Below are 14,352 nucleotides of genomic sequence, written 5' to 3'. Positions count from 1 at the left end.
CCTTTCTACAAGTCACTGACTTATTCTTTTAGTTTGCCAGTTTCTACATATTTTGCCATCATAAAATGTCATCTTCCAACATTCCGAATGATTGCTGCTTCCATCTTTATTCATTCATCACCATCATATTGTATTTCCCCCTGACTTCACAAATCTTTGAGTTTTGTATATTCATGATCTCTTGTTGTTATAGAGATCCTAACAATCTCTGTGCTGTTTCCTTTGCATTTTAGACAAGGAAACGGAAGCCAAGGGGGATTTAAGAGAATTAACCCATCTTTGCTGGTCCCCAAATCATCTGCCCCTACAAAAGTTTCTAATCAGTATTGGGAGGATTCATAGACATTCAAAAATCACAAGGACTTCCCTGACCTACATGACCCTTCTCACCATCACAGACAAGGAGGCAAATGGAAGGAACCGGAAGTCTCAGAGAGCCTCTGGTGATGGTGATGCTGGTCTGTGCTAGTCAGTCCACATCCCCTCCCCGCCCCTGCCCCAAGGGCCTGAGCTTCCCCACTTCCAGACTGTTCTCTCTCTCCTCCCAGGCTTTCTTGTTGTCTTGGGTCTGGCCAGTGTGCACCACAGGCAGGAGAATGAGGCTGGGGTCCTCCTTCCTGCCCTCCTTCAGCTCAGCCTGCAGCTTTGGCCAGGGCTTCATGCCGCATCACAGCCCCTGTCAGGCAGCCCCTTCCCAGGCTCTATTCTTCCCTCAGGCCCCCATAACCTGTCCTCCCCTCTCCACAGCAGGTCGGCGCGATGAGCACGGTCGTAGCTCCCCGTGTTTCTGCTCCCTGCGGCTTCCGCATCCCTTGATGGTTCCCTTAATCCCCACCCACACCTCTGCCCAGGTTGCCCTCATCACGTTCATTCCACAATCCTGCCAGGACCATCATAAATGCACGTGCTTAAGACTTGGATCTTCACCTCTGAAACCTCACTGGTACCATGAAGCCGTGATATTTTATACTCTGTAACTCGTGGGCTCCCTTTGCCTGAACCTCCAGCAAACATTCTAGAGGCTTCTGGCGCCTTCTGGGCTGGGTTGGAGTGTAGTCTACAGCACAGCAGGCCTTCAGAGAAGGAGGACGTTTTTGATGTAAAATTTTAGAGTCAACATGATGTGATAAACTACATGGATGGTGATATTCTCTTTTGATTGGTTTTTCATGTTGCTTTAAAAATTCACTTTTAAGCTCCTTAGGTTTTTGCACGATTTTCCATCAGCTGTGACATATATGTTTGTGTGTGTGTTTGGGGTGTAACAGGCACAACTATGTACCCCTACATCACACGCAGAGCAGCACCTTGGAAGCAGAGTCCAGTCCTGGGCTCTGATAATCCCCCCTTTCCACAGTTTATCTGTTCACCCATAACCCGCTCAGTAAGGAGTCCCTCATATCCTGTACAAAGCCAGCCAATGGTCCAAGCCTACCAGGAAATAGAATAAAAGTTGTGAACTGTTTTCAATGTGAAACTGTGTCAAGCAGTAGTAGAAGCCCCCCTTCTCCTTTTTATCCCACTATAAGAATTCTTGTCCCCAATTTCCCCTTCCAGCCATCACCTACATGCCAGAAGCAGATGGGGAAGACTAGAGAACTGGCTTCCTTGTGGTCCAGATCTGGGTCTTGTCTGAGGTACAGCATCATTTGGATGCCTTGAGGGAGGCAGATAGAACCATATTTGCATTTGTGAAATCGAAATGGAACTCAGCATCATTTCTGTGTGATCCGTGCAACGCTTTTACCTCTGGTCGGCCCTTAACTAGACAGTAGTCCCTGTGCCAACCACTTGACAAGTACTCAGGTGCCGTTTTCCTTAGCCTCCGAGCACAGCCCAAGGGTAGAAACTCTCATCACCCCTCTTTACTAGGGACGGATGGTCCCCCGCCCCCGCCCCCGCCCCCCTCCCCGCCTCCCCCACCCCCGTAGCACAGGTAGCTGGTGCGTCAGCCCCCATGCCCAGCCCTGCACGGCGCCCTGAGGGCAGAGCAGCGGAGGGGGCACCCCAGACTCAGAGCACATTCACAAAGTAATAGTAATGATCACGATCAGTCAAAATAGTATGGACCTATACTGTGTAGATAGCATACAAATATGCCGTGTGATCACTGTTAGTACTGATGCTGGCTCCATGAGCAAGGGCTTCATGCTTTTTACCGTGAGACAGTCATAGCCACATTTACATAGCGGGCGGGTGTTTGGACTTGTGAGCATGGTCAACCCCAGTGCGCGCATCTGCTGATCCCTTTTCTACCTGCACAAGAGCCCTTTCGGCCAGAGGCAGCAAGAGGGCTGTTAAAGGATGGAGGAGGAATCCTGAAACTCGCAAGTGGCAGGGCCTTTGCTGCTTTAACAACAGATTCAGGGAGAAATTCGTGGTGTGAACCCCCTTGTCACGCAGGGGTCTGTTCTCCAAGAAAACACTGAGGTCACCGTATGGTAGGAGCTGTATTCTTATCCTGGTGGGACGGGGGAGGTTCCAGGACCTTAGAAATGGGGATATTTTCCTCTTAGGAAAAATCTGCCTTTGTACATCGCCTCACTCTGGGTGGGATCCGGTGAATCACTCTGAATCCAGAGGACCATGCAGTGTCATCCTTTCCCTTTTGTCCCTGCTTCTTATAGAAATCGCCAGGTGTGGTTAGTGGGAGTGTAAGGTCTTGGAGTATCGATAAGAAACAAGAGAGGTAGAGTCATAACTGTGGCAGCTGGAGATGGGCAACCAGCCAGGTCAGAGGAGATGAACATGCTTAATGTTTACTCTTTCCTGTTGTACTTGTATACAGAGCAGAGGTAAAGCTCACTTGGATTTTCACACGCAAAATATGGTGTCAGCTTTGTTCTGAAACTGTGTCGTGCAGGTACAGTTTGCCCCAGAGAAATTAACTGTCTCATCTGTGGAGTCCTCTCCTGTGTGAATGATGAGTCTTTAATCCCCCAGAATCATCCAGGGTGGGACCCTTTGGGTGAGAAGGTGGGGCAGCAGAGAGTAACGTGAAAGCACGTAACTTACTTGTGATCCCTTCTCTTCGTTCGTCATATTTTCTAAGAAATGCATAAGGCCCCATGTTAAATTTAGGAGGTTTGGACTTTAGGCCTTCTTCTGTCCCTTTTCAGAGGGGAGATTCCTTTTCGGGGTCTGGGTGATCTGAAGGCTGGGCCCCAAAACTCTCAAATCTGGAGGACACTCTAGCTCCTGAGAAAATTCCCTGGTCAGATTTACAGTGACATTGTGCGGTCTTCCACCTGCACTGGAGCTAGTCACCATGGGCCGGGGTGCCCGCCAGAGAGGCCCCTGCCTTCCACCCTCCCTGGAGGCCCTCAGAACGTCCACATCACAGAGCATCCGGGCCCCCTGTTCAGACCCTGCCGTGGCTCCTAGCTCAGCTCTCCGTTTTGCTTCCTCTGGACCACCTGCTCGCGTCCCAGCGACATTAGAGTCTGCTTGCCCTCAATACCACACAGCAGCATCATTCCCCTCTGTCATCACTCAGGCTGCTCCCCTCGGCGGCCCCGGCCGACTCCGTCACCTGGTGCCTCTCTCGTGCTTCAGGGCGCAGCGCAGCCTCCTAACCGTCCTTAAGGATCCTGCGAGTTTGCCGAGAGCCCCTTCTCCGCCCACGGCCCCTGCTCAGAGCTCCATCACTGGATTTACTTGTAGTAATGATGAGCGGTCCAGCTCCTCCTGGCCAGCTTACAAACTCTTGGAGGGTGGATATAGGACGGGTTTGACGGGGATGCGCCTAACAACTAGTAGGTTCCGGTTGCTTAATACACGCTCTTTTAATACGTTATAAATTAAATGTTGTCAGTTTGAGGTGACTTTTGAGGCCGGGTCTTACATAATGCTAGCTGACCAATCTTGCATTATTTTAAGGTACATAAAAATGCAACAGGGTAGTACAGATGTGATTCTTCACTCCAATTCTTCTTGTTCCTTGGGTTTCTCACTTGAGTGAACAAACCTAGTATCGCTTGATTGACAAGCCGTTACATCTCCCCCTCCTCCTTGAGGGAGGCAGAGAGAACCATATCCTTCTTACCCCTCTTTTCTTCTGCCCCCTCCTCCCCTCTGCCTCTTTTTTCCCCTCCCTCTCCTCCATCACTGTCTCCACCGATGACCTCTGCTGCTTTACTTCAAAATACATCCCTGTTCCTCTCTTTTTAACCGTAATGTGAAATATTCCAGATGAGTTCTGATGGTCTTGTGGGAGACCTTTCATTTTTTCCCTATGATGTTTGCAGCCTTGACCCTTTCTGACATCCACGTTTGTATCTGCTTCCTAGACGAGGAATCTCACCGTGGATGGGCACTTCGGCGCGTGGTCAGCGTGGACGCCATGCACGCACACAGACGGCAGCACCGTGGGATCCTGCCTCTGCCGGACCCGCTCCTGCGACAGCCCGGCCCCCCAGTGCGGCGGCTGGCAGTGCGAGGGCCCCCGCATGGAGATCGCTAACTGTTCCAGGTGTGTCCCTCGCAACACTCGGGCTTAAACTCACGTGTGAGCTCAGCCTGCAGAGGAATTTAGGAAATCACTTCTAATACGTGCCTTCCCTCTTCAAGAGAAATGTCAGAAAAAGAGGGCCACTTACCACTTAAAAATGATGTGATCTATGAGAGCAGATTTAAAATTACAAATTAGGTTTGTAATATACATATATACATATTCATATATATAATATACATATGTATGTATACTGAGTCACTGTACTGTGCACCTGAAACTAACACGATATTGTAAATCAACTGTACTTCAATTTAAAAAATTACAAATTAGATTCTAAGCCTGTTTATATGTTGAGATAAATCTAAACCTATTCATGTGTTCGTTGTTAGGTGAGGGAAAGTATTTTGAGAGTGCACGATGTTAGAAGAAGGAAAAGCATAACATTTCTGAATGTTTAATTAGACCCTACTCATCAAGTTTTTAAATGGGAAAGTGGCTATCAAATCACTATGGCATTTAAATTCCCTCACACATTTAAATAATGATGTAACAGAAATTATACCTTTGCAACTTTTGAAGCTTTTGACGAAAAAAAAATTCGATGCCAACTTACAAGTAGTTGAGAGGTATCTAGTTTATCACCATCCTTTTAGGGGGCAGGTGAGAAACTTGCTATGAAGACCACCACGCCCGGAAACCACACTGTCCAAGTACAAACATTGTGAGTGACAGCTGTCCTATCACAGCTACATCACGGGAACTTTAGTTGCTACCCTATATCTGTCCTTTACAGATTCAGGAATGTCACTCTAGGGGCCGCTTCTGAAACTACCAAAACTATCCTACACTGGTGCTCACGCTGCAGAGGAGCCCGCTTCTAACAGTGCATATTGCTTTCCAAATGTGCATGAGAGCGTCACTTACTGGCATATGGGCTGTTAGGGATAAATTTTGGTTGATGAATTAAGGGGTGTCCAAGAAGACATGAGCTGATACACCGTGCATGCATCTCTGTCCTTGCGTGGATTGGGGGTAGCATCTGCCCTGATAACGGAGTAGGATACCTTTCCCTGCTCTGAGTAGAAAGCTGGCTAGAGCAGCTGTCTGCTGTCAGCAGCATCACATCTGCTTCATGTGACTCTCTCATGAGTGAACATTTCAGCATGCCTGAGGGATAGGAAGCTGGAACTCCATCATTTACAAAAACAGGCCATGTCACAGTTTCGTGTGTGTCACCAGATTCTATCTGAGATTTGCCTTCTTTCTTATGAACCACCTCAGGGCAGGGTCTGGAGAGATGGCCCATTCCGCTCACTTGCTTCTAACCATTGGAAGCCACTGATGCTGTCAAAGGATGGAGACAATGGAGCAAGTGGATTTGGCCGGTTGGCAGCAAATGTTTTTTGTTCTAGCAGCAGGGGACTCCTAGTCTACATATTCCTTTGAAGTTGTCTGCCCAAAGTATGGTAATCTAACATCAGAGATGGTTTTTAATGCCCTTTATCAGTTGATAACCTGTCTATGTTGGCCTCAATTTTGTTGGAAGCAAAAAACTGGAAACCACCTAACTTACAAACCCATATTTTTTGGCTCAGTCAGCAACGTCAAGTGCTTCCTCAATTTGTGCAAAGTACATCCAAAAGTCTTTACAAAGACTGATCTAATGATGCTAAACTAAACCTGTTCTTCTTTATTTATTATTGTAGTTGTTTAATCCAATATACTCAGAAACTGTTGGGAAATTCAAAATATTGCTAGTTCGATACATTTTGCAAATATAATATCTTTGATTAAACGCTTTTATTGTATCACATCATTTAAATTTGTTTTCTCACTATCTTGGAGCCACAGATTAAAGGCATTCAATTTATGGAAATGAACCCACAAGATAAGGTAATTAGCTAAGCCAGACTTTATTATCAAACCAGGGTCAAGTCAGACTTCCTATCAATCAGGAAAATCTGGTTTAATTTTATAATTAAAATGAACACAGGAATGTGTATGTCACTTCTGAATTCTAATTCCTGGGGCGGGAGGGAGGAACAGCGAGAGAGAGAGAGAATTGGAACTAGCTAAGCAGAAAGGTAGAACGTCAAAGAAGGCTTGAAGCCTTGACGGGACTTTGTCATCTAAATACAATAAGTCTGCAACTTTCAACGTTTGTTACCTATACCTTCTGTTTTTAAAATTTTTTTATTGAAATATAGTTGATTTACAATGTTGCGTTAGTTTCAGGTGTACAGCAAAGTGATTCAGTTCTACATACATATAGGTGGGACCTTAGTTCCCCAGCCAGGGGTGAAACCCACAGCCCCTGCATTGGAAGCGCAGAGTCTTGACCAGTGGACCGCCAGGGAAGTCCTTACCTATATCTTCTTAGGGGACTTTTCTCTAGGAGCAACCCAGGATGTGTCCATCCTGGGTTGGTCCGGAGAACCAGTGACAGCGAGATCATCTGTGTGCAGGAATGAAACTGCAGAGGGCTCTGAGCATCTGCAGCTGGGGTGGGGGAGGGTAGCAGGAAGCTGGGCAGAGCTGGGCTGCAGGCCGCACAAAGACCTCAGCTGGCCGCACAGGAAGCTCCAGAACTGGCAGCTCTTTGATGCTGTTAGATCCTCTCACCTCAGAGTCGTAACCACCAACACCCTCAGCATCTGGAGAAAGGCAGACCACAGCGTCCACTACTGCGCACTATCTCCCAGTCGCTGGGAGATAGAAGCCAAGTCCTTAATCACACAGCTCTGCTCCGAACGTCCCAGCTCAGCTAACGTCTGCCGGAGAATGGTTCAAACAGTGTGATCCGTGGAGTAGGTTTCCTGTCTCCTTTGTATATTGTTTTGTTGTTGTTTGTTTGATTTTTCTTTTACAACTATACTCAATTTGGTCCTCCCTTCCCTGCATCACCTATAGCACTGTGACCACAGCAATATTTCATATTTTAAAACAAGCACCAGGACACCTGAAACTAACACAACATTGGAAGTAAATTACACTTCAATAAAAAAGATAAAAAATTTTAAAAAGCCAGCACCAGGAAAGCTTCTTGGATCAGTCTCCGAACTCTTCCGCCTCACTTCATGTAGGATATTTTTATTAAGTGTTATCTTCTCTCCAGGAGCCTATTTAGAATGCAGAGACCTCTGGGCGAGTTGTCTGTGACATCACTAACACTGAAACGCACGTTGGGTGACCACACCATACGGGAACCCAGGGCGTGAGGGCTCTGCCTGCCCAAGAGGAGAAGGTCTGTCAGATAAGGAAAGGCAAGCCACAAGGGCGGATTTTGCCCTCTGCTCACCTTTTCCATAGGCCAGCTCAGATCACTGCACAAAGTTGAAAGGAGCCCATCAGGGCTACAGAGATGACATTATTTGTGTTATTACAGAAAACTACAACATATCAACCTTGCATTATGTGCTGCATTATTTCTAGAAAGCTAAGTTGGTTTCCACGGATGCCTGGCAGAAACTTTATAGAAGTCATAGAAGTGTTATTGTTGGAAGATTATAGTCAATGAGTAATATTCTTTTTTATATTGTTTCATGGAAAACAAAGACGATCACAGGCCTTACTGTGACTTGTTTATCGATACCTCCTCGGCTCTGGTTCTAGCTGTGGAATGTCATTCACTAAGCAGAGCCGTGATACAATTAGTGGTTATTTCAAGACTAAAATTCAAATAAACGAACCTGCTTTAGTGATGTTTTAAATGCATAAGTGGATTGTTTTGGACTGACTTAATCACAAAAATGATCCATCTGCTGATATATGCTTACTTCTTTGGTTGCCTGCTACTACATCTGCCGCTAAGCAGCGTTTCTAAGTTGTGCAAACCCAGCTCCGTAGAATAGTCACACTCATGGACAATATATTCATTTATTCCCTCAGGTATTATACTCCTATTATTTACAAACACTTCCACTTACCTACCTCCCTGTATACAGCAGGTTCCATAGATTGTAAGTAGACTATATCATCAGATGTCACGTTTGTTAAAAGGTTTAGGAAATTAAGAATTGCCAAACAATTTTGGAAGCAGTGTTTCCTGCATTATCTAACCATTTTTTTTATATATAAAGAAACTTTGAAAGTAAAAATGTCATTTTATGCATGTTGAAATTGCTATTTTTGCATGTAATTCAATGAATTACTTGGATACTTTTTAAAATTGTGTAGGTAATGACGTATAAGATACTAATTACTTTTAGAAGCAAATTGGGAAGTCTGTCTTATTTTGTGTTATTTTGGCTAAATTATCACAAAGCAGCTTTGTTATTGTATTGTACATCGAGGTATCACTTTATATTTTATTGAGATTATTTTTAAGTTTCAGAAAAGAAAGTAGGGAAATATGAAATACACTAAATATTTTCTCAGAGGAACCTTCATTTGAAATTGTGTTAGCAGTTACATATGTAATTTGTTGTTTGTACCTTGAGCTGTGGACCGCCATGCTTTTAAAGGAACATATAAAGTAAAATAAGAATTCATGGGAGTTGACTTTTTTCGGTGGAACTATAAACCCTATAGATGAGGGTAACAGCTATTTAGAAACACATATGCAATTAGAGAAATAAAAAAATTCTACATGCCGTAAACCATCTATGTGGGAGTTTGGACTCTATTTAACAGATATTTTAATACTTAAAAAAATTTTTTTTATTCCTATAGCTTGTTTTTAAACAGCAGGGACAAACTGCTAAGGGAGATATTTAAATTATAAATATTCTACCTGCAGCCATGTTATGGGAAAAATACAATATCAAACAAAAATTTTCTCTAGCTGCTAGGAGCAGTTTATTTTGTAAACCACTTTTATAAAAATGGTTCATTTTCTTTTATTTTACATTTTTAATATATCTACCTTATTTTATATGTATAACAACATAAAGATATATGCAATTTGCACTTCCTATTTATATACTACGTCTTTGTCAAATTGCAAGAAAATAGCCAAGAATCTGAATTTAAAATACCCATTCTTCATTTTTAATAAAGCTTGTTTTAAAACTTCGCACATTACGGTGCTCTTTATCAATGTGAATGCCATCGAGAAAGTTACTGATTTTCACTGATGTTAACAGGTTTTTAAAATAAACATTTAGATGAGTATTTTGTTCAAATGTGCAGTTTTCATAGATGATAACTGACATGGTACAAGTCAACTAAATTCCTAAACTCTCAGGTTTCAGGGATTCATCTCTAACTGCTTTTTGGTGAAATAACATTATTTTTCATTAGTTTATAGTTTAATGTTTTCATAACTAAACTTTCTTAATTGCTCCTAATATTGCTAAAACCTGACTCTCAGATTTTCTATTTTGATTCTAAAATCAGATACGTGGGGAAGAAAACCTCACAGTGATTGAGGTTCCTGGATAGGACCTTTATGCCCATGGCTCTTTGCGGGCTTTTCCTTCACAGCCCACAGTCAGTGGTCCGTGTCGGGAACGTGTGAATTTGGGGGCGGGTGCAGACAGAGGTTGGGCTCCGAGCCAGTTGGACCCAATGACCCCGTGGCTTCCTCCCCCAGGAGTGGAGGCTGGACCCCCTGGACCTTGTGGTCTCCCTGCAGCACCACCTGCGGGATCGGCTTCCAGGTGCGCCAGAGGTCCTGCAGCAACCCTACTCCGCGACACGGGGGCCGGGTGTGTGTGGGACAGAACCGCGAGGAAAGGTATGTACCCTCTCTGCTCCCGGCATCGCCATTCTCGCGCTTACTGTCATCCCAGTGTGGTCGGTTCCCCTGCAGCTTCAGTTTTGGATCCGGCTCGGCTTATCTGTGGCATCCCTTTCTGTTGAGCTGAATGACCCTCCTCTTTTTCTGGCATTCTTTAATTTTGACCAAAGCTTGGGGTTGACAGCACCATTGGGCCGCCGTGGAGCCTGCACAGTTCATTCAGCTGAGCAGTTTCCAAGGAACTGGAGATGCAAGGACAGTGGGCATCTCTGTGCTGGGCTCCCCAGAGACTAAGCCTATGGGTCTGCTGGAGAATGATTGTTCTTGTTAGAATTCAACTAGAATTGAATTCAAGTTTCAAACCTCCAATCCTGAATAGGGCCTGAGCTGGTCCTGGGTCCAGATGGTATTGCTCGGATGAGGTAAGTTTTCCATCACAACTCAATTAAGCACTGGCATGTAGGTGAGAACATAGTCAGTATTTTGGTTATATTTACAACTATGCACTTGTCTATTAACAGGTACCCTCAGTGAAGCTGCAGGACAACCCAGAAGGGGGGATCCTTTTCCACGTGTATTTTAAGCTTTCCACACATCATAGGGACATTTGAGTTCAGTCTCGCATTTAACAGTTTGTTGCTTTCTATAGACTCAGACATTTGGTTTTGGCCTCATAAAATCTACAGTTGTCATAATTGACTCTTTCTTGCATATTTAAAGTACATTCTCGTTTATGGGAGAAAATCCAAGTAGGTGAATTTCACATCACTTTCAGGATTCTTACTCCCCATATCACATAAACTTATCCTATTGATCCATGAGAAACAAGCTGGCTTTCAGTACTTTTTAATTAAAATGTAGTAAGGCTTATAGCCAGTGAAATGGGTTCAGTGGGAGCCTCAGGAAAATACTGTATGCAGTTATTTGCTATGTGATTAATATTTATATAGACAAAACCACAGGCTTAGTGTATAGATAATTCTCTACTAAATACTTATCACAACCTGAAATTAACTGGAATCATTTTTTTTTTTCTTTCTTCACTGTGTTCCTAAATCACCAATTAAGACTTTGTTCTTTTGACTCAGAGAGAAAAATGAAGGATGACTTTTACAAAGCAGGGTGGGTCGCTTTTGTAGTAGTCCCCAGTGACAGACTTGCATAAGCTTGTCATTTCCAATCTGACACCAGTTGATAAGTGGGAAAGCCAATTATGGGGAAGTTGTCTCCCTGCTATTTCCCAGGGTTATAAGATTTAAATTGGTTGGAAGTTGTAAAATGCTATACGTTGTCACGTAATAGAGCCCATTCAGGCCAAGTCGCCTTCATCTGTGCGAAGCCACTCCTAAGATCACGGCACCTCCACAACCTCACACCTGTTATCACCTTTCCCAGGCTGAGCACGCAGGAAGGAAGAAGCTGGTTAATTCTGTGGTTAACATAGGTGTATGTTCTGTATCCATTTACGAGTGTTCATAAAACTTCATTTTCAGAAAGAGATCAGGATGGCTAATGTGTTTGAGGAACTTACACTTAAAATATTCTTATTTTACAGAAGAAACACTCATTTGGGCTACATGGATATTTGCTTAAGAAGGGAACATTGGGACTTAAGTAAGAGATGCCTGGATGATAAGAACAAGGCCTGTGGCCCGGGGAAGTCTCCCTTTGGAACTGCCTTTCTAGGGAGGATTCAAGAAAATAATGAAAACTAGAAAAGACAAACACACGATATCAGTTTCTTGGTCTTCACAAACAAACGGTTCTTAGGTTTCTTTGCCATGTTATGCAGGAAGTCTCTCTACCTATGTAATATAAAGAAACACCATTCTGATTCTGAAAAAAGGGAAATTTGAGAACTAAACTCGAGATTAAAGGAGAGCCTTGTCTCCCTGAGAAGGTACAAAAGACGATGGACTAGACATACACAATCATTAATAAAATCACATTGTGTTTATTTGAACACCGTCAACCATAAAGAACTCCTGAGTGGCCACAAATGAATAAATTGGCTCTCCTGGGAAAGTCCCGAAGTTAATGTTAGGACTACAGTCAGTGACTTTTGATTTGGGATAAAATCTCCAATATATGAAAAATTCAATGAGAGCTTTATTGCAACAGAGATCTCAGAAATAGCTACATCATTTTTTCTACATAATGGATAAAGAAAATATGTAACTTATATTCTAACTGTACTTTAAAAGGCATGGGCATTTTGTTTTTCTGTTCTGAAACTTCCTGGAAAGTGATTTTCTTGAGTAGCAGAAATTGAATAGAAGCGCTGACTCCTAAAAAGGCTACCAGCAAGGATGAAGCAATGGACCTCTGTGTATAAATATTATCAAAATGCAAATGTCATTGTCTGTATTTGTCTTCTCCTGCTGCGTGACACAAACTTAATGGCTTAAAGCAACACACATTTTTTAACTCAAGTCTCAGTGGACCAGGAGTTCCTACATGACTCATCTGGGCTCTCTGCTTAGCCAGAGCTGTAGTCTCATCTGAGGCTCAGCTGAGGAAGGATTTACTCCCAAGATCATGTGGTTGTTATCAGCATTCAGTGCCTTGTGGGCTGTCAGTCTGGGATCTGGGCGTCTCACTAGTTGTCAGCCTGAGACGGTCCTCAGTTTCTTGCCAAGTGAGCCTTCCCAGTGTGGTCATTTGCTTCCTCAAATCCAGCAAGGAAGAGAATCTCCTTGCAAAATGGACATCACTCTCCTATGTAGTGTCATCACAGAGGCGACAAACCACCACCATTCCATATTCTATTGGCTAGAAGAAAGTTACAGACCCAGTCCTCAGTCAAGAGGGGGACATGACACGGGACACGAACATCAGAAGGGCAGGGATCATTGGGCTCACCATATAGTTTATCTGCCAGCGTCGATTCTGTGTCCCTGACGTGTACAAAATGCATTTCTCCCCTCCCAAGTTTCCACAAAATTTTATACCATTCAATCATTTCCCCAAAGTCCAGAACCTTATTTAAGTCAGACCCATATGTGAATGAGCCTTCCTGGGTGTAGTTCATCTCAGTCTGTCCATCTTTAAAATGAGAGACACGTTGTCTGCCACCAACACACCCAGTGAACCCATGGTGGGACAGGCAAAGGGTTACAGCTACAGAGAGTTCTGTTGAAAAAGGGGGGAAATGGAAAGTACAAAGAAATTTCCCTTGAAATTCTGAAATCTATTCAGACAAGTGTATGGAGTTGCTTGATTAAGTTTCAAGGCTTGGCCATGATTCTCCACAATTCTTAGCTCTGTGTTCTGGGCTCTCACTTCTGTTTCCTGAATCATCCTTCCTTTCTCATGAAAGGTAGCATGTGCTTCCAGCTGGGCAGTTTAATCAGCCTGCTTCCTGCCAGTACAAGTCTGCGTTTCCAACAGCCTCATTTCATTTGTACTTTCTCCATACATTTCAGTCTAAGCTGGCGATCTTTTTGCTGAAATAAACTCTATAAGTCTTCTGTGAATTTCCTTGGGGTTTACTCCGCTGAAGAGATCTACACCCATAGATCTTTTTGAGATAGCCCTTCTCTACCTGGGGTTCCTGCTGAGATGGCTGAGGGACAACACCCTCCAGCTTGCTTGTGACTGAAAGGATCTGCGACTCTTGCTCTTGACCTTTTGAAAGGACTCCTTGTATGACTGAACACTACTCTGATCTTTTGATGTTTCTGAGGTTTTAACAAAAGGTTGTACAGTCACATCCTCAGCTTTTTACTCTATGTCCACCTTTCCTGACAGTGCTCAGAAGCTGCTTCTTCGTTTTAGCATCTTTTGCCGTCAGGAGAGGCCAAGAATTTCCAAAACCATCCAGACCTGTTTCTTTCCATTTAATATTGCTTCCCTCAATTATTTTTCCTTCCACATTTTACTATAAGCAGCAAGAAGAAACCAGGTGGCACCTTCAACATTTTGCTTGGAAATTTCCTTAGCTATATAACCCAAGTCACTCTTACGTATTCTGCTTTCCATATAACTGCGGTAACAAATTTGGGAGCTCTCTTCGTTGTATGACAAGGGTCTCCCTTCTTCTAGCTTCTAATAATATGATCCTATCTTCTTTTAGTTTCTTTATTGAGCTAAAGATATATATATATATATATATATATATAAAAAACACATAAAATTCGCCATTTTTAACTGTTCAGTTCAGTGGCATAATTACATTTACAGTATTGTGCAACCATAACACTATTTCCAAAACTTTTGC

The 14,352-nt window shown here is 43.5% G+C and overlaps 1 protein-coding gene across 4 annotated transcripts in view; it reads left to right on the top strand.

Moving 5' to 3' along the window:
- SEMA5A (semaphorin 5A) overlaps nucleotides 1-14,352 on the top strand; it is a 486,740-nt gene that overhangs the window by 403,877 nt on the left and 68,511 nt on the right. For all 4 annotated transcript variants that reach the window (XM_067730359.1, XM_067730362.1, XM_067730361.1 and 1 more), the window contains 2 exons: nucleotides 4,290-4,471; nucleotides 9,987-10,130. In XM_067730359.1, the coding sequence (XP_067586460.1) occupies nucleotides 4,290-4,471; nucleotides 9,987-10,130 (326 nt within the window). The remainder of the gene's footprint in view (nucleotides 1-4,289; nucleotides 4,472-9,986; nucleotides 10,131-14,352) is intronic.

The sequence above is a fragment of the Pseudorca crassidens genome, chromosome 3, assembly GCF_039906515.1.
Source record: "Pseudorca crassidens isolate mPseCra1 chromosome 3, mPseCra1.hap1, whole genome shotgun sequence".
NCBI classification, from domain to species: Eukaryota; Metazoa; Chordata; class Mammalia; order Artiodactyla; family Delphinidae; genus Pseudorca; species Pseudorca crassidens.
The sequence above is the reverse complement of the archived record's forward strand: the minus strand, read 5'-3'. Positions and strand labels throughout refer to the sequence as shown.